This window comes from Narcine bancroftii, chromosome 3, assembly GCF_036971445.1.
Source record: "Narcine bancroftii isolate sNarBan1 chromosome 3, sNarBan1.hap1, whole genome shotgun sequence".
Classification (NCBI taxonomy): Eukaryota; Metazoa; Chordata; class Chondrichthyes; order Torpediniformes; family Narcinidae; genus Narcine; species Narcine bancroftii.
Window position 1 is genome coordinate 242710120 of NC_091471.1, and position 22348 is coordinate 242732467.

Below are 22348 nucleotides of genomic sequence, written 5' to 3' on the forward strand. Positions count from 1 at the left end.
CCTTGAACTCCTCTTTTCCCTCCTCTTTCTCTCTCCCCTCTCTCTTTCATTTCCTCACTCTCCACTCATTGTTTTCACCATTTCTTTCTCTTTTCCCTCTCTCTTATTTTTTCTCTCTCTATTGCTCTTTTTCTCTTCTCTCTCATTTCTCTGTTTTTCTCCCCCTCTCTCCTCTTTCTCTATTTGATTTTTCTTTTTCTCATTCTGCTAAACCAGCATGCCATAGGAAATGTGTTCAGCCACAGGGAAACCTGCTCTCACGATAAGCAGCAACAATGCAGTCTGAAGCTGATGGGCATGTTCTATTCACCCCCTCACCCCGCAGGTCACCATGGACTGGTGCAGCAAGTTCCCCTGCAAGAACGGAGGGCTGTGTCGAGCGACGAAGCAGTCCTTCACGTGTGACTGTGCGAGTGGTTGGACAGGACGCTATTGCGACATCCCCAGTGTGTCCTGTGAAGTAGCTGCAGCGCAGAGAGGTAAGGGTGCATGGAGCCGTTCTCTGCACTGTTACATCACGTGCGATATGCTGACCTGATGCATGCCACTGATGAGGCCAGTCCAGTGAATATCGGGAGTGTAGCAGTGGCTTCACATTCTGACGGTGCTAAACCATTCCAAACCTGCAGCGCCATCTTATCTGTGCAGCTGGCACGAGTCGCTGCTTTGCAGTTCCAGATACCTACCCAGGTTCATTCCTGACTTCGGGTGCTGTGGGGATGTGGAGTTTCCACATTCTCCCTGTACCTTGTCCTCCCACTTCCTACAGGCGAGCAGGTTGGTGAGATTGGATTGCCCTACACTCTACATGGGCTGAAATGACTTCCTTCCATGCCTCAAGGAAAAAAATAAACATCCCAGTTCCAGATCAAAGCCACCTGTGTGACCTGCTCACTGGCTGTCTACTCTGGACATCACCGTTAGCACCATTGCATCCATGAAAACCACCAGAGTTATTTGCCAAGAAGTTTTGCTCTGTGTTCTGAATCATCTCCCCCTTAACTCAAGAAGGCAGAGAATAAGGTTAATGGTAGGGTAGCACAGTGGGAAAGAACAGAGGGACCTTGGGATTCACTGCACGGATCTCTCAGAATTGCTGCTAATGGGACAGTTAAGAAGACCCATGGTTTTCTGGGCTTCAATAGTCAGGGGATTAAGTTCAGGAGTAATGAGATCATGTTGCTGCTCTATAGATCTCAGGTGAGGAAGTGACCAGAACTGAATGGAGAGGGTGCAGAGGAGATTTGCCTGGACTGGAAAATATGAAAACCTTCTGAGAAATAGTTATCAGAACTAGGGCTTTTCTCTTTGGTGCAAAGTAGGATGAGAGGTGGCGTAATAGAGGTCTACGATTATTGTTGTTTTTAGACTGCAGGCATGTAATGGCACAATCAAGTCTAAAAAGGAATGTGCAGGAATTTTGAGTCCATTCCTGCCCCGCGATTTATCTTGCAAGATCCCGACAACTATTTGGAGGAAGCCTGCAGGGTAAATTGTACAGGAAAAATTTGTTGATGGTCATCCACTCTACTGCAATTCCAACCACCAGGACTGTTGCACTCAGGGCCTTGCAGACTAAAACGGTGCCCAGTGAGAACAACCAAATGGGCAGTAATTATGTTAATTTTTCCCGCCATTTTCCTGACATTGCAGTGACCATAGATGAGGTGTTTAGCCTGTTTCCCAGGGCAGGAGCAGCAACAATAGAGGACATCTGTACAAAGTGAAGGGAGGGAAATTTAGGGGAGACATCAGGGGTAAGTTTTTTTTACACAGAGAGTTGTGGGTACCTGGAAAGCCTTGCCAGGGTGGTTGGTGGTGGAGACTGGAACATTCAGGGCGTGTTAAGGGACTCTTAGACAGGCATATAGATGAAAGAAAAATAGAGGATTATGAGGTAGGGAGGGTCCGGTAGGTATATATAGGCCACATACATTGTGGGCTGAAGGGCCTGTACTGTGCTGTAATGTTCTGACTCGCGAGAGACTGGACCTGTTGGAATCTGGAGCAAAATGCAATCTGCTGGAGGAACTTGATGAAGTGCCGTTGCTCCTTCAGATGTTGCCCCACCTGCTGAGCTCCTCCAGCAGGAGTGCGTTTTGCTCCTTTTCTGCCCACTTGCTTCCTTTCGAGTTTTTGTGGCGGAGGAACAGAAGCTTGCAGCCTTTTTTATTTGCTTCGAAACCCAGTTTTCATTTCTGTTTTTCCATGGAAGGAGTAGCCGTTGCTCAGCTTTGCCTTCACGGCGGCTTGTGCTTCACCGCTGGGAGCACGCATTACTGCATGTGTCCCAAGTCCTACACCGGCAGCTACTGCGAGACCGAGATTGACCAGTGTGCCTCCAGCCCATGCCACAACGGCGCCATCTGCAGGAGCTTCATCGGAGGCTACAGATGCGAGGTGAGCAACAAGACTCTCTCCGATTTTCACCCCTGCCCTGTCGAATTTTGATGCGCAGCTCCCTCTCTGGCAGCTTTCCTTTTGCAAGCATCTTCCATTTTCTTTCAAGCACGTCAGGGATCTTTCCCTGAGGTGTAAAGGGGGTATGTTCCGAAGTTAGGGAAAAAGACTGCTGGAGGATCTCAGCAGGTCAATGAAGGCAGCAGCAACAGCAGGAGGGTGGTTATGCTTCAGGTTGAGACCCTGCATCAGGAGCTCATAGACATTAGTCTATTCAGTGGCTGCAAGATACAGCAGGTTTTGGAGGTCGATTTGTTGGGCACCTCCTCTCCATCTCCAACCACAGCCACTTCCCGGTCAGTGGCCAACCACTTCAGATCTGAGTCGCACTCCCAGACTCACATGACTGTTCATGGCCTTTTGCGCCGTCCTGCCCTGACCACCTGCGGTTTGGAGGAACCAACACCATATCTTCCGTCTGGGCACTTTCCAAGCAAATGACTTTCTGTTAGTTAATCTTGCTCACCTTTTCTTTCCCTTCCCCCTTTCCTGTCTTTCCAGTTCTCCCCTCCCCTCCTCCCCCCTTACCCAGCCATCCCTCCTCCCCCTCATCCACCTCTCTTCTACTGCCTTTGCCACCACCCTCTCCCCTTACCCTTTTGTTTGGATGCCTGTCGGCATTCTCTCTTACCTTGCTGAGCGACTCGGGCCTGATATGTTGGTTATGTATTTTTACATAAAGGACACTGTTTGACCTGCTGAGCTTCTCCAGTATTTTGTGTTTTTTTTACTTCAACCACCACCATGTCTACAGATTTTCATGGCAGTAAAACCCCTGTTATCCGGAATTCAAGCAACAAGCAAAAATAACCATGGAATTTAAATACGACATGTACTCGTGTAATAGTCGATCCCCCTTCTTTTTTTTAAAACCTCAAAATTGCATTTTCCATCTGACCCATGTAAAATTCGCTCCTCCCTATATTTGGCTCCGTCCGCTTGCCCATTTGAGTTCCTGACCGCCTGCCCATCCGATCTTCCAATGCCCGGAACCTCGTCCTGGCCACCCGGCCTCTGGACCATCCAATGTCCTGGTCACAGGCTCTCTTCTAGCCCTGGCTCCCTCTCGACCCCTTGAACAATGTGAGTACTTACTGCTTTCAAAAGTATGACTCCCTCCAAATTTGACCTAAAAATCTCCACTATGCACAAGTACATACGGGTTAAAAAATATAGAAGTTTAAAATTGGCCTGCCTCGCCATCAGTTCTTCAATCCACGTTGGACATAATCTCAAGCCACCAGAAAATTCACTTATCCTGCATCTACCAGACGCCATAGGTGCCAGTCACCAGGGGCTTTATTAACACTGCAGTATACTTGATCCCTTGGGCAATACCAGTAACATTCTGCCAAGCCCTGCCTCACCAGTAATGACCAGGGCAGCACAGGAGTGCACCACCTCCTTCAAGATGTATGCCGTCCTGGCTATAAATCCTGACATATTTCGGTCTCCCGAGCTCTCTCAGTCTGAACCCAGGTGAGTCCACTCCCTGCTCAGTGGATCTGCACCAAACTTGAGCCTGCGAGAGGGGAAGCAGGTAACAGAACTACCCACCTACTCTTCCCTCAGCAGAATTTGTGGGCACCCTCCCCTGCTGCTCGACCTCAAGCTTGCTTCCTCAGTGGGTTGAGGTGTGGGGTTGATGGGAAGCCCAGTCACCAAAGGGTTAAGCAGTCCTCTGTCAGTTTTCCAGCTCTTTATCTGCCAATGTTATTTTGAGGTGTGTACATTCAGTGGACGCAAACAATATTTTTTTTAAACATAGATATTCAGGAATAAATTTGAACTGTGAGTAACAGGCCCTTCCATCCCATGAGCCCCTGCTGCCCTAAATACCCTAATTAACCTACAACCCCTCATACGCTTTGAAAGCAACACAATTTTAAATAAGAACGTAGGACCCTCCACTCAGTGCTGGTGATACTTATCACGAGCCATCAACAGTGACCGTCGGAGAGCAGCAGTGATTATCAAAGACCCTCACCATCCAGCACACGCTCTGTCCTCGCTGCTGCCATCAGGAAAGGGGTGTAGGGGCCACAAGACTCGCATCACCAAGTTCAGGAACAGCTGCTCCCCCTCCACCGTCAGACTCCTCAACCACAAACTCAACCAGGGACTCACTGAAGGACTTTTGTGCACTTTATTTTTGCAGTTCTTTAGTTGTTTACAAGTATGTTGTGTACAGCTTTTTTTTAACCAGTAAGTTATAATTCTGCCATGTCTGCAGGGAAAAAAAAAAGAATCTCAGATTGCATGTAGTACTCTGACAATAAATCTGAAATCAATGCAAAGAAGATATCTGACCACGATCACATTGTGGGATCTTGCTGTATACAAAATGGCTGCAACATATTCTATGTCACAAGCTTACAAAAGGACTTCTCTGACATGCCAGAGTTGTGAAGGGTGAGGTAGAAATTTGAATTTAACTTTTTTTCATTTCCCGCTTCCCTGTTGCTGAACCAACGTGGCAGGTTGAGACAGCTCCCTCCCTGTTCTGGTCCAGTCCTGGACCTTAGCTGCTGCCTGTTTGGAGTTTGCACGTTCTCCCTGCCGCCACGGTGGGGGACTCATAGCTGACCGTAGGACTACCCCACGGTTGGGCAGTAGATTAATCATTCACCGAGAGCTGGCCCTTCTGCGGAGGTGGCTGCTAGAATGTTGGAGGGGGAGGGGTGTTAATGGGCGCCACAGTTAGGGGTTAATGCAACACTATTTTAGAGCCAGTGACTCGGGTTCCAATCCGGCACTGTATGTAAGGAGTTTGTACATTCTTATTGTGTCTGTGTGGGTTTCCTTCGGGTGTTCCAGTTTCTTCCCACCCTACAGGGGTTGGCAGGTTAATTGGGTGTCATTGGGCAACACAGGTGGAAAAGGCTTTCTACCGTGCTGTAATGTTAAAGGAAGGATGTGGAAGGTGCAGAGGAGATTTACCAGGATTGGAAAATGAGTCTTATGAGGCAAGGTTAGCAGAGCTGGGACTTTTCTTTTTGAAGCAAAGGAGGATGAGAGGAGACTTAATGGAGGCACATGGATTAAAGGAAAATAGAGGGTTACGAGGTAGGAAGGGTTGAGTTTTTTTTGGTAGGAATGTGTAGGTCGGCACAACATCAAGGGCCGAAGGGCCTGCACTGTGCTGTAATGTTCTACATGGAAAGACTAAACTGGATGGTTTATGGTTAGCGTGAGCCATCCGTCAACCAAAGGGCTTGTTCATCTGTTGTGTGATGCCATAACTCTTGCCTGATCTTCCTTAGAGTGGCTTGCACAGTTGCAATGTCTCTGAACCGATGAACTAAACTTTGACCTCCTTCCCTCAGTGCATGCTGGGATACAAGGGCAAGACCTGCAAGCTGGAGGTGAACGAATGCGAATCTTACCCGTGCCAGAATGGAGGCACTTGCCTCGACCTGATTGGCCGCTACATCTGCTCCTGTCCCCCCGGAACTCAGGGTAAGGCTTCCCCAGCCACTGCACACCTGGGGTTTGGGACCAAGATGCAGTGGTAGGCAGTTTTTTTCTGAGCTCTGTCAAATCGAATAATAAATTGATCTTCCTTCTGTAAATTGTTGGAAAGTGGATAAAAAGTTTATTTTATTGTCATAATAATATGGTGAAAATGTGTTATACAGTACATACTCCAACTTTTGCCACCTGTAAGAAAGAGAGTCAGTATGAGCATTACCTGGTGCCCCTAACAGTAGGAGAAAGAGAAGCAAATGAGAATCCTTTCAGAGAATTTGAGAGTCCGTGGATTTGCCTCCAGTGCTCCCTCAGTCTCTGCAACTCCACAGATGGCTGTTCAAATCATCGGCAACCCATGCTCCAGATATAAACCTCCGATACGATCAGCAAGCTTTCAGTGCCCGAGACTTTTTGGGAGCCCTCCTTGCCCTCAGCCCTCCTTGCCCTCAGCACCCTCGTGGGCCTGAAGGGCCTGTTACCGTGCTGTATGGTTAAATTTAAAAATGTTTAAAAAAATTATTTTTGAGACCACAACTCCTGTTTTTGCATCCCCCTGCTGGGAAAATATCATCCTTTCATTTCCTCTCAAACCTTATAAGAATGAATCTCTGCTGGGTATTCAAGAGGTTGCAGTGGGAGTTCTGTGTGCAATGTTTTTTCCTTTTATTTGGGAAAAGTTATACTGGCACTGGAGCGGGCAGTCCGCAAGAGATTCCCCAGACTAATTCCTGGGATGAGGGATTTGTCCTGTCACAAGCCAGCAAAGATCAATATCCTGCAAGGAGTATGTCCGCCCACTCCATGACCTGCGTGGCTTTCCTCTGGTTTCCTCCCATATTCCAAAGACACACAAGGTTAGGAGATAATTTGGTCACATGGGTGTATTTGGTCGGCGTGGGCTTATAGGCCAGAAGGGCCTGTTACCTGTAAACATTCTTTAGGCTTTTAAATGAGAAAGGTTGATGTAATCTGACACATTTAAGATCTTGAGAGGGTAGGTGTCAAGATATTTTGACCGGTGGAAGAATTTTGAATCAGGTGACATATTGACAAGACAAAGCCAATGTGTAAGAACAACTTCTCTCAGAGGGTGGTGAAACTCTGAAACTTTCTTCCCTGCAATGTCGTGGAGGCCTGATTATTGTTGGTATTACATGGTTAATATTTGAAAGATCAGGGAATTGGGGACTGTGGAAACTGGCACAGAGAAGGCCTGAGGTAAATTGGCCTTGATTGTACTGAATGGTAGCATCAGTTGAAGGGTTGAGTAGCCTACTCCTGCTCTTATGTTTGCATGAAGTGCAAACTTTGTAACTATTTTGATTCAAATTTCTCTAAGCTGAGTCTATCTCGTGGAGTTAAATCCCTTTCAAAGCAGACCTGGCATTGAACTCAAGCCTACTCTGTGACACTGTGAGGAGATCATGGGATCTCCCAGCAGCAAGCCACGGTTGCCTCTCTCTACCCAGCTCCCCGGCAAGTTGTTAGGGAAGTTGTTAGAACAAGAGACAAAGACTAAATGTTAACTGGCATCACTTGGCTTTGGCAGTGAAGAGAGACAGATATTTACTCCGAGTTAGAAAAGGTTTTTCCGCTGACAAAATAGTAACATAGCAATATTTGGACCTGTAATGCGACCACAAAACAAGGGGTTTTGTGACATGTTCATGACAATAAGTTCAAGTTCATTATTATCACAGTTGTCGAGTAAAGTGGACAAAAAGCGTTCTTCTGTCCTCACTATAAAAAAAAAACTGTGCAAACACAGATAGAAACGTAGAACACATTTACAAGCGATTTACAGTACAGTCATGTGCTGCACGACACCTGTTTGGGCAATGTCTGACCACATATATGTCCAAGGTCCCATAAAGTTATCAGAATTCAGAAATCCCAATCAGAGAATGGGACGTACTGGCTCCCGCACGCAACATATGTACCTCACGTCTCTTGTATACAAGGCAATTGCGCTGTCAGGCGTATAATGGTACAGTACATATACAACCTATATATCTTGATATATATATGTATATATATATATATATATATCTTTGGCTTGGCTTCGCGGACGAAGATTTATGGAGGGGGTAAAAAGTCCACGTCAGCTGCAGGCTCGTTTGTGGCTGACAAGTCCGATGCGGGACAGGCAGACACGATTGCAGCAGTTGCAAGGGAAAATTGGTTGGTTGGGGTTGGGTGTTGGGTTTTTCCTCCTTTGCCTTTTGTCAGTGAGGTGGGCTCTGCGGTCTTCTTCAAAGGAGGTTGCTGCCCGCCAAACTGTGAGGCGCCAAGATGCACGGTTTGAGGCGTTATCAGCCCACTGGCGGTGGTCAATGTGGCAGGCACCAAGAGATTTCTTTAGGCAGTCCTTGTACCTTTTCTTTGGTGCACCTCTGTCACGGTGGCCAGTGGAGAGCTCGCCATATAACACGATCTTGGGAAGGCGATGGTCCTCCATTCTGGAGACGTGACCCATCCAGCGCAGCTGGATATATATATATATATATATATATATATATAACCTATATATATAACCTATATATATCTTGATAGTCAAAATAAACGATGATGTTACTGGGTTATGTATGGACTGTACTTTCTATCGTTATTTTAATGTGAACTTTCCCTACTTACAAATAAAAAGTTACCGTATAGAAGTGTATGCTTTGACTGGTAGGCAGTAGTGTCCAATCTCATGTATTGCACGTCTCTTGATTGTTGTAGTGTTATCGCTCTGTTTAATTTTCTTTTGAAAATATTACAGGTCAATACAGGCACACTAAGTATCCCATATAGCTTTGCTCATTATACAATATGGTGTTTGCACAGTGTCCACATCGCATAATGTCCTACTTCTCAGGACGTATTGTGGACATGAAGAGACACATGACTGTATATGCAGTACATATATAATAATAAAAAATAAATATGATTATATAATAGTAGAATCTCAGAGGGATTTTGATTTGACGTTAGCGGGGGAAGAGCAAAGACAATCTGCAAAGATTGCTGGCATACCTTCTTCCATCAGTCTAGGAAGCCGGGAAATTTGGAGACAGTTGCGTGAGAAGGTAATGTTAGAACAGGAGGATAACAGTGGAAAGGGGTGTGAAGAGATGGCATATATGGCACGGGGGCAACAGCACATTTAAAGGGGGTACAGACTAAAATCAAAACAATTTTATGTAGTGGGGAGAGAGTACAGATGAAACCAACTAAACTTGACTGCTTCACAGGGAAGGGAGCCCATAAACTTTGAGCAGAATCCTCAGGGGACCACAGCCAAAATCAAATTGAGAATGATTGAATTAGACAATTCCAAGCTATTAAGCCTGTTAGATATCAATTTAATTGTTTTTGAGTATAGGTGCCAAGTAGTTTCATTGATGAGACCAGTGATGATAGAGCAAGGCGTGGAGGATTGGGCTGTGTTTTTATTGTGTGTTTATCTTTTGCAGGCGTACTTTGTGAAATTAACGAAGATGATTGTGGTCCGTCTCCTCACATCAATGTACCCAAGTGCATGAATAATGGCACCTGTGTGGACAGAATCGGGGGCCACACATGTAACTGCCCTCCAGGGTTTACCGGAGATCGATGTGAAGGTGACATCAATGAGTGCCTGTCAAGTCCTTGCAACCTGCAGACCACCATCGACTGCATCCAGCTGCCCAACGATTACCAGTGTGTGTGCAGGCCCGGCTTCACAGGTCAGTCCAGACCTGTGCTGGGGTAACAGGATGGTGCCGGTCACACATTTGCCTGCTATCTCTCCCCTTTGTTCACCCCGTCTCACATGCGCACCTTTACAGACTATTGTACAACAGTGACCACACATTCAGTGTCCTCCATGTGGGCATGCACATTGCTCTGACACAAATATTATTCATAAACACACAACTAATTCATATGCACGCACAACCATATATTCATTCAATACACATTCATTCTCTCTCACACACATACACATATTCAGACAGACACAAAATATGCATCCATTTTATCTCACACACACACACACACACACACACACACACACACACACACACACACACACACACACACACACACACACACACACACACACACACACACACACTCACTCCGTAAGATTGCCGGGGACCCTTTGTACATCTGTGGTCATCGGTGCCCATTGAACTTCCTGGCCTGGCTCATTGTGTTCACATTTCTCTTCTCTCCAGGCCGCCATTGCAAGAGCGTTGTGAACATGTGCGACTCACAGCCATGTCTGAACGGGGGCCACTGCAAGGTCACAGTCAACACCCCACTTGGCTACACCTGCAAATGCCAGCTGGTGAGTGCTGACCTCACTATGAATAAATGTCATGTGCCCTGTCCACGGAAAGGAAGCCCCTTTGTAATTATTTAGTAATTGAACCATGAATAGAATAGAATAGACAATAGGAGCTGGAGTAGACCCTTCGGCCTGTCGAGCCAGCACCGCCATTTTACAGATCATGGCTGATCACTACCATTAGTACCCCTTTCCAGCCTTATCCCCATAACCCTTAACTCCTTTGCCCACTAGAGTCTTATCTAACTCTCTTTTGAACATAATCAGCGAATCTGCCTCTACCATCCTCTGTGGCAGAGCATTCCACAGATTCACACATCTCTGGGTAAAAAAAATGTTTTCTCATCTCCGTCCTAAGGGGCCTACCCTGTATTCTTAAACTATGCCCTCTAGTCCTCGTCTTCCCCCATCATTGGGAACAAGTAATCCGACTTCACCCTGTCTATCCCCCTGATGATTTTGTATACCTCAATCATGTCCCCCCTCATCCTTCTAAACTCCATCGGATACAAGTCCAGTTTTTCTAGCCTTTCAGCATATGTCAACCCCGCCATCCCTGGAACTAACCTTGTAAATCTGCGCTGCACACCCTCGATAGCTAGTATGAATAGTCAAGATTATTTTGTTAAACAGAAAATGTAATATTATATGAAATTTCCTTTAGTCTTCCTAAGGCAGTCAAAGATTTGCTATAAGCAAATATTGCTCAGTGCCCCTTACAGCTAGAAGCAAAAGAGACCCCCCCCCCACCCCACCAGGCACTAAATGACCATGGCTTTGCCTCCAACGCTCCTGCAGCCTGTGCAGCCACACAGCCTTCAGTCCAAACCATCCGCAACCTGATCTCCAGATGCACACCTCTGGCATGATCAGGAACCCTCCAGCACCCTCTTGCGTTCTGGTTCCAATACACCTCCAGTCAGTTTCGAGCCAGTCTCCAGCAATCCGCAGCCTGGTGCAAGCCCTTTGACCACAGCTGCCAGCATCCTACGTGGAGACTTCACCTCGAGTCACCCAACAGCCCGCCTCATGTGCGTTCTTCAGCCTCAGAGCCCCTCACTGGTCCGCCGCTGTGGTCCCGTCCCGTGGGTCTTCTGCTTCTCAAACGGGGAGGGCATGAGGGAGGTTGGTCACCCAGCACCAGTCCTTCACTTCCCCAGAGTTTGCAACCCCTGCCCAGACCCCAAGAGATTCGTGGCCATACATAATGTACAGATACTCCAAAATTCTTAATTGTTGTAGCCACTCAGGAATGTAAGATACATCAACCTTTCAATAGTATAACTTAAATTACTGTTAATAAAAAAATTGTTAATAAAAAATAGAAGTATCCATAAATAAATATTACAGATAATGCAAAAAGTAAAGTGATATTTCAGTGGCATTTACCCCATTGAAACTGGGGTTTCCACTCAAAGGGAAGTGTGATTGATATTTTCTACTCAAAAAGTTCAAAGTTAAATTTATTATCAGCATACATTTATGACATCACATACAGCCCTGAGATTCTTTTTCTTTGGGATGGTCTTAGCAAATCTCTTGACCAGTAACCATAAACATTGTGAACTGTCAACTGCAGGTCAATTGTGCAAATACAGTAAAACCCCTTTTATCCAGAACTCAAGCAACCGGCAATCAGGCACCGCACAATCTCAAGCAACTGGAAAATTCACTATCCGGCATCTAGCAATTTCTATAGGTGCTGGATACCAAGGGCTTTACTGGAACTAGCAAATAAATAATGATCATACGAATCCTTAAATGAGTCTCGAAGTGAGTAATAGTGCAAGTGTCTGATAGTAATTATTTTTTATTGTATTTTAATTTTGCTAGTTGTTTATCTCTTGCCGTTAACCATATAACAGTTTATGGCATATATGGGAATTATGATTTACAAGTAGCATTAGAACCAAAAATTAGTACACAGGATTCTGTATGGTCTGGTGTCAGTGCCAGGGCAGCGCAGGCACTCCTTCCATCCGATAGCCTACAGTTCACCCTTGGACAAGGTGTTATACCTGTTTAGCCTCCCAATCAGGGTCACGTGAATGAATGGGTGGTTTTTACAGGCAAATACTATAAATTGGCATTTGCGGTTGTAAAACTAAAAACTCTGGGCAGATGAATCTGCTGATCAAGGGCCATGGTTACCCGTCCACTATGGACACTCCAACTGAAAAAGGCAACGGGAAACCACTTCAGTATTTTTCCCTTGTAATCTCATGAACTCAACATCAACTACAGTCTCAGCTCAAAGACAGAGCCTTCATCGAGGGAGAACAGAGGCTACAATTCCGAGGGTCAGAGATCATGATGGATGGAGAGACATGATTGCCCACATCGAATGGTACCTGACGTCTGGTACAGGAGGAGGTCCTGGTGGGGGGAAGGGGGGTGACACCAACCCTAGTGATGCCACTGCACCAGGGATCAAAGAGCTAACCTGTTCAACCTTACCCTGTAACTCTTCTCTTGCAGAGTTACACTGGGCCCAACTGTGAGCGGAGTGTGTTGACCTGCCGGGAAATGGCCTGCCAGAACGGTGAGCTGTGCATCGATACGGTGCTGGGTGCCCACTGCCGACCTCAGCGCCGCGTTGGCACCAACAGCACCTGCTCCAGCCGCCCCTGCCGCAACGGCGGTGTCTGCAGGCCAGGCCGTCAGCCTCCCTTCTACCGCTGCCTGTGCCCCAAAGAGTTTGGTGGGAAGCACTGCGAGGTCTACACCCCTCCAACTAAGGAGCCTGGGTGCTCCGTCCAGGAATGCCAACGCAAGGCAGGAGACGGCTACTGCGACCGGGAGTGCAACACCCACCCCTGCCAGTGGGACGGGGGTGACTGCTCGCTCTCCGTGGACAACCCCTGGAAGGCATGCAGCTTCCAGCAGTGCTGGCGCTACTTCAACAACAACGTCTGTGACGAGTTCTGCAACACCCATGAGTGCCTCTATGACAACTTTGACTGCCAGAACCAAGAGAGGGCCTGCAAGTAAGTCCAGGCTGACAACCAGACAATCACATGGGAGAGGGTTTCAGACAGTGGCCCAGTCTGGTCTCCAGTGCCCCAGTCAGCCATCTTGGTGTCCTGGGCCTCAGTCCTTGGGCCAGGTCTCAAGTGCCCCAGCCTGAAGGCCTGGTCACTGTCTAGATTCTAGAGCCCCAGCAGTAACACACCCTCAGAACCAGTACAGACAATAACACACAGTGGCACAGGCAGCAGTAACACACACACACACACTCACACACACACACTCACACACACACACACACTCACACACACACTCACACACACACACACACACACTCTCACACACACACACACACACACACACACACACACTGCGCACACACACTGCACACACACTGTGCACACACACACCCCCCAGTACATGTGATGTTCCCTCCATGAACAGGCCTTCAGCAGTGCCCAGTGATGTGTTTCTGTGTCTGTCCCCAGCCCGTTATACGAGAAGTATTGCGCTGACCACTACGCCGACCAGCGCTGTGACCAAGGCTGCAACAACGAGGAGTGTGGCTGGGACGGTCTGGACTGTGCAGCGGACGTGCCAGAGCACCTGGCGGAGGGCACCCTCATCATCATCGTGCTGCTACCCCCAGACGAGCTACTGAGGAGCAGTGCCAACTTCCTGCAGAAGTTGGGCTCCATCCTGCGTGCCACCCTACGCTTCAAGAGGGACAGCAGCGGTCAGTACATGATCTACCCTTATTACGGCACAAGCTCCAGGCTCCAGAAGCGCTCGGCCTCCCTGCGCTGGCTACCACGGGAGCTCGGGCAGGAAATCATCGGGTAAGGGGTTCACCAGAAATGGGAGCAGGAGTTGGCCAACGAACCTGCTCTCCAGATCTCCCATCACCTTTCACGTTGTCCCATGAAGTCTGACCAAGTGCTCTGTCTCTGCAGGTCAAAGGTGAACCTGGAAATCGATAACCGTCTGTGCCTGCAGGGGACAGGTGAATGCTTCCCCACAGCTGAGACTGCAGCTGCCTACATCGGGGCTTTGTCTGCAGTTGGCGACCTACACTTCCCCTATCCCATCAAAGACGTTGACAGTAAGTGTCTCTCGCTGGTCGGGGAAGCTACACGATAGGATTGAAACAAAAAGTCTGCAGACACTGTGATTGTAAAAACACACAGAAATGCTGGAGGATCTCCACCAGTCTCGCAGCATCCATAGGAGGTGAAGAAATATTACCGGCGTTTCGGGCCTGAACCCTTCTTCAAAGTATGATCAAAGAACAGGAAGGAGTCAGAATAAAAAGTGAAGACTGGCTGGGGGAGGAGTTCAGACCAACAAAAGGTGTTAATTGGGTATGATGAGAGAAAAGGTGAGATTTGATTTTGGCTCTGTGAAAGGAGACAGAGGGAAAAGGGAAGAAAGAGAGAGCTGGGGGGGAAAGGAGACGGGGATGAAGAAGTTGGGGGGGAAGGGGAGTCATTTAACAGAAACCAGAGAAGTCGATGTTCATGCCGTCCCAAAAGGAAGGTGAACTGTTCTTCCTCTAATTTCCAGGTGGTCTCAATCTGACATGTCAGCTAGGAGATGGGTTGGGGACTTGAAATGGGTGGGTACTGGGATATCCACTCTTTTGTGGCGGGCAGAGCCAAGGTACTCAACAAAGCGATCTCTCAGTATGCGCCCAGTCTCTCCGAGGAGACTTCCATCTCTTTACCTTCTGCAAGATAGGTTGAGTTCCTCCAGGATTTTGGTGTTTTGTTAGTTAAACTCCGATAATCTGGTGCCCGTGGTGCTGGGCCAGCAGATTTTCTGGGCTACTGGACATTAGTTTAGAAAATCAGTGGGGACAGGCCCTACGCTCCAACTCGCCCTGTGCTGACTAAGTTGGTGTTCTGAGCAAGACCCATTTGCCTACATTTGGTCTGTATCCTTGCTGAATCTTTTTCTTAACCATAAGGTCTGTCCAAATGGTCCTTTCAACATCACAATGGAACCAATTCGACAGCTTTGTTCCAGAAATGGTTTCCCAATCATCTTAAACCTTTGGCCTCTCGACCTTCAGTTACCTACCCTGGGAAAAAGACTGCAAGCATTCTCTTTGTCCATGACCCTCGTGAACATAAACTTCCATGGAGTCACTCGTCAGCTTCCTATCCTCTAGGGAATTTTGTAGAAGGGGAGGCGCAGTTAGTGCAACACTGTTACAGCGCCATTGACCAGGGTTCAAATCTAGCGCTGTCTGTGGGGAGTTTTCACGTTCTCCCCATGTCTGCATGGATTTCCTCCGAGAGCTCAGGTTTCCTCCCACCCTTCAAAAATGTATGGGGTTGTAGGTTAATTGGTCTATTTAGCCGGCGTGGGCTCATGGGCCCTTTTACTGTGCTGTACGTCTAAATTTAAAATGTAATTAAAATTTGAAATTAAAAAAAAAAGAATAAAGATGCAAACTCTCCCCCCTCTCTTATAACTCAACTCCTCCAGTCAAAGCTATATCCTGGTGAATCTCTTCTGTATCCTATCCTGTGAGCGACCAGATCTGCACACAATACTCCCAAGTGTAGTCCGATCATGATGTTCCAATGTCTGTACTCGATTCCTCACCCGATGAAGGTTAGAGTGCCAGAACTGTAAACAATTCTCTACACAGTTTGCACATGTTACACAGGTGGGTGATAAATTCCCCAGTGTATCAGTAAGTTTATAAATGAAAAATATATTTTTACAGCATGGTACAAGGTGATTTCACCCAAATTCACCTATGACGTTTTGGAGGGTGGGAGGAAACCAGAGCAGTCGTAGGAAGCCCACTCAGATACAGGAAGAATGTACAAACTCCTTACAGACAGTGCCAGATTCAAACCCGGGTCATTGGCACTCTAAAAGCACGTGGCACTAAACATGACATTTAACCGTAGCTCTGTCTGCTCTTCTATAGCCACCTTCCTGTCCCCTGGTGTCTGGGATGGGACCCCAACCACACACTTGGCCTGCAATCTGAAACCCTGCATCACCCCGCTCACCCCTCTTGCACTTTGGAACCCATCTCCACTCCTCTCACATTCCAGATCACTGAGTGAACCGGATTGGTTGAGTTTCACTGCAGAAACAAATCCATTCCTTCATATTCAATGCAAAAATTACAGATGGGGGATGGGATTATATCTGGAATAGGTAACTGATGCGGATGCAATAATGGAAAGCCTCGAGTACAGCAAACCCCCTGTTATCGAGAATTACAACAGCCTCAAGCAACCAGCAAAAAAAATTGCGGAAAATAAATAGATTAAAAAATACAGAGTTTAAAATTGGCTCGCCTCGCACTTAGTTTGCCAATCACGCAATCTCGAGAAACTGGAAAATCCACATCCGGCATCTGCCAATCCCCATAGGTGCCGGATACCAGTTGTTTTACTGTACTTGACCAGAACCTTCAGCATTTGGTCCAGGGCCTTGTTGTTCATGGTACATCATGGACATTTTAATTGTCAAAAATGTTTCTGCTTCTACCCTGTCTTGCTGAAGCTTCTATCTGGTCATTTCTGCGCTGGTTTTAAAAGTCATGTTGATTTCACGTGGTGAATCCCAGTGAGAACAGACATTTGAGTCGAGGGGTGAGCCAGGCTCAGAAATGTTGCTCAGAACATTTGCCATTCTGCTCATGATGAGCATTCCGTGTATCCTCATGCCTTTCCCGTGTGCCCTTTCCACCTCCTTCAGGTGAGCGGCTGTCACCGCCGCTGGCCCCCATGAACCTCCTGCCGCTGATGATCGTTGCCGCGGTGATTCTCACGGTCATCCTCATCCTTGGCGTGCTGGTTGCGAGACGCAAGAGGGAGCAGAGCCTGCTCTGGTTCCCCGATGGCTTCACCCTGAAGAAGGACAACAGTAACAAGAACCGGCGTGACCCTGTGGGACAGGATGCCCTGGGAATGAAGTAAGGACTCGCAGCCGCGTCTGTGTTCAATCCCGATCATCGAACGTGCGGCTGAGTTGGAGGCACATGCCAATCTATCTGGGTTTCTTCTTCTTTGGTTCACCCCTTCCCCACCTGCCTGTCACCCCTCTTTTATTTAGGCCCATCCATCACCTACCAACTCCTTCTCCATCCTTACCCACCTCCCCTCCCATCCCAGCTCCATTTGGCTGATTTGTATTTTTATCTGTCTGCTTCAACCTGCCACCTTCTGTCTTAACACTCCCTTCTTCATCTGGCCCCATCTGTCATTCATCCCCTTTTATCTTGTTCCACCTATCAACTTCCACCCTCCGTGTCAACACTCCGCCTCCTCCATCTGTCCATCATCCCCTTTCATCTGGTTCCACCTATGGCCTGCCAATCTCTGTCATCATCTCCCTTCACCTGCTTTGACCTCTCACCTTCCACCCTCTCTGTCAACACTCCGCCTCCTCCATCATTCTCCCTTCTCCTGGTTCCACCTATCACCTTCCATCTTCTGTGTCAACACTTATGAAAGCCTTCAGGCACGGTGGTTGAAGTAAGAACACAACGCTGGAGAAACTCAGCAGATCGAACAGCATACTTTATATAGCAAAAACAAAGATACATAACCATCGTTTCAGGCTTGAGCCCTTCATCAAGGTATGGAAAATGTAGGCAGGAGTCCAAACAAAATAGTAGGGGGAAAGAGGTAATAGGTGGATAAGGGAGGGAGGGCACAACAGCAAGTGGGGGTTGGGGGTGAGGAAATGGCTCTGTGAATGGAGAGAGAAAGTTGTGGAGTGCAGGAGGGATGAGGGATGGGGAAGGGAGGGAGAATGGGAGTGATCTGAGTCAACACTCTGCCTCCTCTGTCCGTCCATCATTCCCCCTTCCCCTGGTTTCACCTGTCACTATCCACTCTGTGTCAACACTCGCTCCTCCACCAACTGGTTCCATCGGATCATCGTGCCCTTTACCTTGGTTCAACCTATCACCTCCCAACCTCTGCCTTCACACCTCCTCCTCCACCTGGGGTCCATCATTCCCTCTTTCCCCTGGTTCCACCTATTACCTGCTTCCATTTGTCCATCACCTTACATTACCCCCCCTCCCCTTCTCCTGGCTCCATTGATCACCTTCCAACCTCTCCCACTCATTTCCACATTCTGGCTACCCTCTCCAGATAGTGGGCCTTAATCCAAAGCATTGGTTGGCGTAGCGGTTAGGGCAACACCTTTATAACACTAGTGATCAGGGCTGGACTGGGGTTCGAATCCCGTGCTGTCTGTAAGGAATTTCTGCGTACTCCGTGTGTCTGCAGGGTTTTCCCCAAGGGCTCCAGTTTTCTCCCACGGTTCAAAATGTATCAAGAGGTGTAGGTTAATTTGCCACCACAGACTCGTGGACCGAAATGGCCTGTTACCGAGCTCTATGCCACCATAGATGCTGCTCGACCCCACTAAGTTCTTCAGAGAAATCAGCCCGTGTCTATCCTACCCGTCAGCACCAGTGCACCACCTGGTCTCTAGTCCTGCAGGTCAGGACTCTTCCTGCACCTTTTAATTCTGAACAGGGTTTCCGACTTCATCTCCATCCTTTAAGGCAGGGGGGTCTGAACTCCAGGTGAAGAGAATACCCCTGTTCCATTACAAACTACAGTAAGACCCTTGGCAACCAGCACCTATGGTGATTGGTAGATGCCGGATAAGCAAATTTTCCGGTTGCTAAAGATTGCATGTTGTATGATTTGCAAACTCATGGCAAGACACACCAATTTTAAACTTCCTATTTATTTTCCACAATTTTTTTGCTGGTTGCTTGAATTCTGGATAATGGGGGTTTCTTCAAATCTGTGTCCCCTAGGTTCTCATCCTCATCAAGGGGAAACAGGCTCTTTCTGTTCATTCTCCTTCATAAATGTTATAAACCTAAGTTAAGTCTCCCTTCAATCACTTCTTCTCCAAGGAAAACAACAACAGCTGAGATTTTCCTCTTCCTGCCCCATCCATCTTGCTCACGCTTTGTTTTAACCAGGGCAGATGAAAATCTGAAATGTCCAAACTTTCCACATGTTTTCCACTTGTCCAGCCAGGAAGTCTTGGGAGCATTTAGGCTGAGCGGAATTATTTACTTAAAAACCTGAGAGGGAGGCAAGGAGGGTGGCAGAGAAGGGGACTGCTCTGAGTTGATTTAATCCAAATCGTCAGCATTGCTTGGACACATCTACACTAGACTTGTCGCACCGCGTAGCCTGTAACTCAACCTCGACAAGGTCCACCGTCTTCGGCACTTATTGCCCTGACATTTCTCACCAGGCACATCTCCAAATCCATGGTGGAGGAAGATCTGATCAGCGAGCGGGACCTAAAGGCTGAGCAGTGGTTGGACACCGATTGTCCTGAGGCAAAGCGACTCAAGGTGACGTCTCTGCATTTCCTTTCACTCCATGACGTGTTCATTGCAACTTTGTCCCTGTGGATTTTCACATTAGATCAAAGACTCACAGATCACAGAAAGAGGTCTCGTCCAGCAAGTACTCAACCTGACTAATTCTGTTTACCAGCACTTGGGCCCATAACCTCCTCTGCCTTCTCAAATGAAGTGTTTGTCTCAGTATAATGTTGCCTTAAGCATTCCAGATTCCACTGTCCCTCAGGAACCCTTGAAGCGTCTTATTCTTCAAACATGCTTTCTGGATTTAAGAGGTCCATTTTATGGAGGGGAAAAGTGTTTCTCTATTGGCCTATCATCATCAGTCTGGTCTCCCCTCAGCTCCTTCTGCTCCGAGATAAACAAATCCAATCTATCTCAAGTCAAGTTTATTGTCATCCGATTGCACAAGCACACCCCAACGAAACAGCGTTCTCCAGTCCTTGGTGCAAAACGCACAGACATGACACACATACAGATAAACAATGCATATGCAGGACAAGTATTCCCGTATACAAATCAGTAAACAAATATTGTTTCGTAAATATGTGAGTCTCAGAGGGTCGGTGTGAGCTGTTCCTTTGGTCGTTCAGCATTCTCACTGCCCATGGGAAGTGTCTGGTCTTTTGTAACTGACACACTCTTCCCAGGCATCATCCTGGTGAATCTCCTCTGTAAAGTGCCCAAGGAGGCTTTTCTTTCTTGATGGGTGGTGCTTGGGAGTAACCCTGTAGATTACTAGTGGGCAGTGGTGCCACCGTCAGCTCAAGCCCCCCCAGTGCCTCATTGTCCTGCAATACTTGTCCTCTGAATCCTCCTTCTGTTCCTCTAGGTGGAGGAGCCAACCACCCTCTCAGATAATGAAGATGCAGTTGATTGCCGCCAATGGACGCAACATCACCTTGCTGCTGCCGATATCCGAATGCCTCCCTCGATGGCCCTGACCCCACCTCAGGGAGAGTTTGATTCGGACTGCATGGATGTTAATGTCCGAGGCCCAGGTACTTGTATGTTCCCAGGAGGTCTGGAGCCAATTGAATGCTTATTCTGTTCAAAGTTCAGATTTATGGTCAGATTACCTGATATCACAGAAATCCGTACAAAGGGAAGGGAGGAAAATTCAGGGGAGACGTCAGGGGTACGTTTTTTACACAGAGAATTGAAGGGATAGAAACATAGAAGATAGGAGCAGGAGTAGGTCATTCGACCCTTTGAGCCTGCTCTGCCATTCAACGAGATCATGGCTGATCTTAAAGTTCAGTAACCCATCCCCGCCTTCTCTCCATAACCTTTAATACCCTTATACTGAAGAAATAGATCTAATTCCCTCTTAAATATATTTAATGAACCTGCCTCTACTGCGCTCTGAGGCAATGAATTCCACAGATTCACCACCCTCTGGGTCAAGAAATTCCTCCTCATCTCGGTCCTAAATGGTTTGCCTATTATCCTCAAACCATGGTCCCAGGTTCTGGATTTTCCCATCCTTGGAAACATCCCATCTGCATCCATTCTGTCCAGTCCTGCCAGAATTTTATATGTCTCTATGAGATCCCCTCTCAATCTTCTAAACTACAGCGAGTACAATCCTAATTTGTGCAATCTTTCCTCATAAGTCATTCCTGCCATTCCAGGTATCAGCCTGGTGAATCGCCTCTGCACTCCCTCCATTGCAAGAACATCCTTCCTTAGATAAGGTGACCAAAACTGCACACAATGCTCCAGGTGTGGTCTCACCAAGCCCCTGTACAGCTGCAGTAAGGTATCCTTGTTCCTATACTCAAACCCTCTTGATATGAAGGCCAACATACCATTTGTCTTTTTAACCGCCTGCTGTACCTGCATGCTCGCCTTCAGAGACTGGTGTACAAGTACCCCTAGGTCTCTCTGCACTTCCCCATCTCTTAATCTATTGCCATTCAAATAGTAATCTGCCCTCCGGTTTGTATTACCAAAGTGGATAACCTCACATTTATCCACATTGTAGTGCATTTGCCATGTATCTGCCCAGTCCCTCAATTTATCCAAATCATACTGGAGCTTCTTGACCCCCTCTTCCGTGCACACAACCCCTCCTAGCTTAGTGTCATCTGCAAATTTGGAGATATTACATCCAATCCCCTCATCCAGATCATTAATGTAAATTGTGAACAGCTGGGGTCCCAGTACAGATCCCTGTGGTACCCCGCTGGTCACCGCCTGCCACTCAGAAAACGAGCCATTTATCCCAACTCTGTCTTCTACCTGCTAGCCAGTTCTCAATCCACATCAATACTTTGCCCCCAATCCCATGAGCCTTGATTTTGGAAGCCAGTCGTTTATGCGGGACCTTATCGAAGGCCTTTTAGAAGTCCAGGTACACCACATCCACTGGCTCTCCCCCATCTATTTTACCTGTCACCATCTCAAAGAATTCCAATAGATTTGTCAAGCATGATTTACCTTTTGTAAATCCATGTTGACTCCGTCCGATCCCTTCTCTGCTAGTCATATGCTCCGCTATTACATCCTTAATAATGGATTCCATCATTTTGCCCACTACTGATGTAAGGCTCACCGGCCTATAATTCCCCGCTTTTTCTCTACCCCCCTTTTTAAATAGTGGGGTAACATTAGCTACCCTCCAATCCATGGGTACTGATCCTGAGTCTATCGAGTTCTGGAAAATAATTCTTAAAGCATCTGCTCTCTGAATGGCCACTTCCTTAAGTACCCTAGGATGTAGATTATCAGGCCCTTGGGATTTATCTGCCTTC

The 22348-nt window shown here is 47.4% G+C and overlaps 1 protein-coding gene across 2 annotated transcripts in view; it reads left to right on the top strand.

Annotated features, from left to right (window-relative positions):
- The window catches only part of notch3 (notch receptor 3), a 298038-nt gene that overhangs the window by 261567 nt on the left and 14123 nt on the right, over positions 1-22348 (top strand). For both annotated transcript variants that reach the window (XM_069927329.1, XM_069927328.1), the window contains exons 20-30: positions 326-479; positions 2216-2400; positions 5787-5919; positions 9390-9641; positions 10134-10246; positions 12725-13233; positions 13702-14052; positions 14167-14315; positions 16940-17156; positions 19478-19580; positions 20425-20593. In XM_069927329.1, the coding sequence (XP_069783430.1) occupies positions 326-479; positions 2216-2400; positions 5787-5919; positions 9390-9641; positions 10134-10246; positions 12725-13233; positions 13702-14052; positions 14167-14315; positions 16940-17156; positions 19478-19580; positions 20425-20593 (2335 nt within the window). The remainder of the gene's footprint in view (positions 1-325; positions 480-2215; positions 2401-5786; positions 5920-9389; positions 9642-10133; positions 10247-12724; positions 13234-13701; positions 14053-14166; positions 14316-16939; positions 17157-19477; positions 19581-20424; positions 20594-22348) is intronic.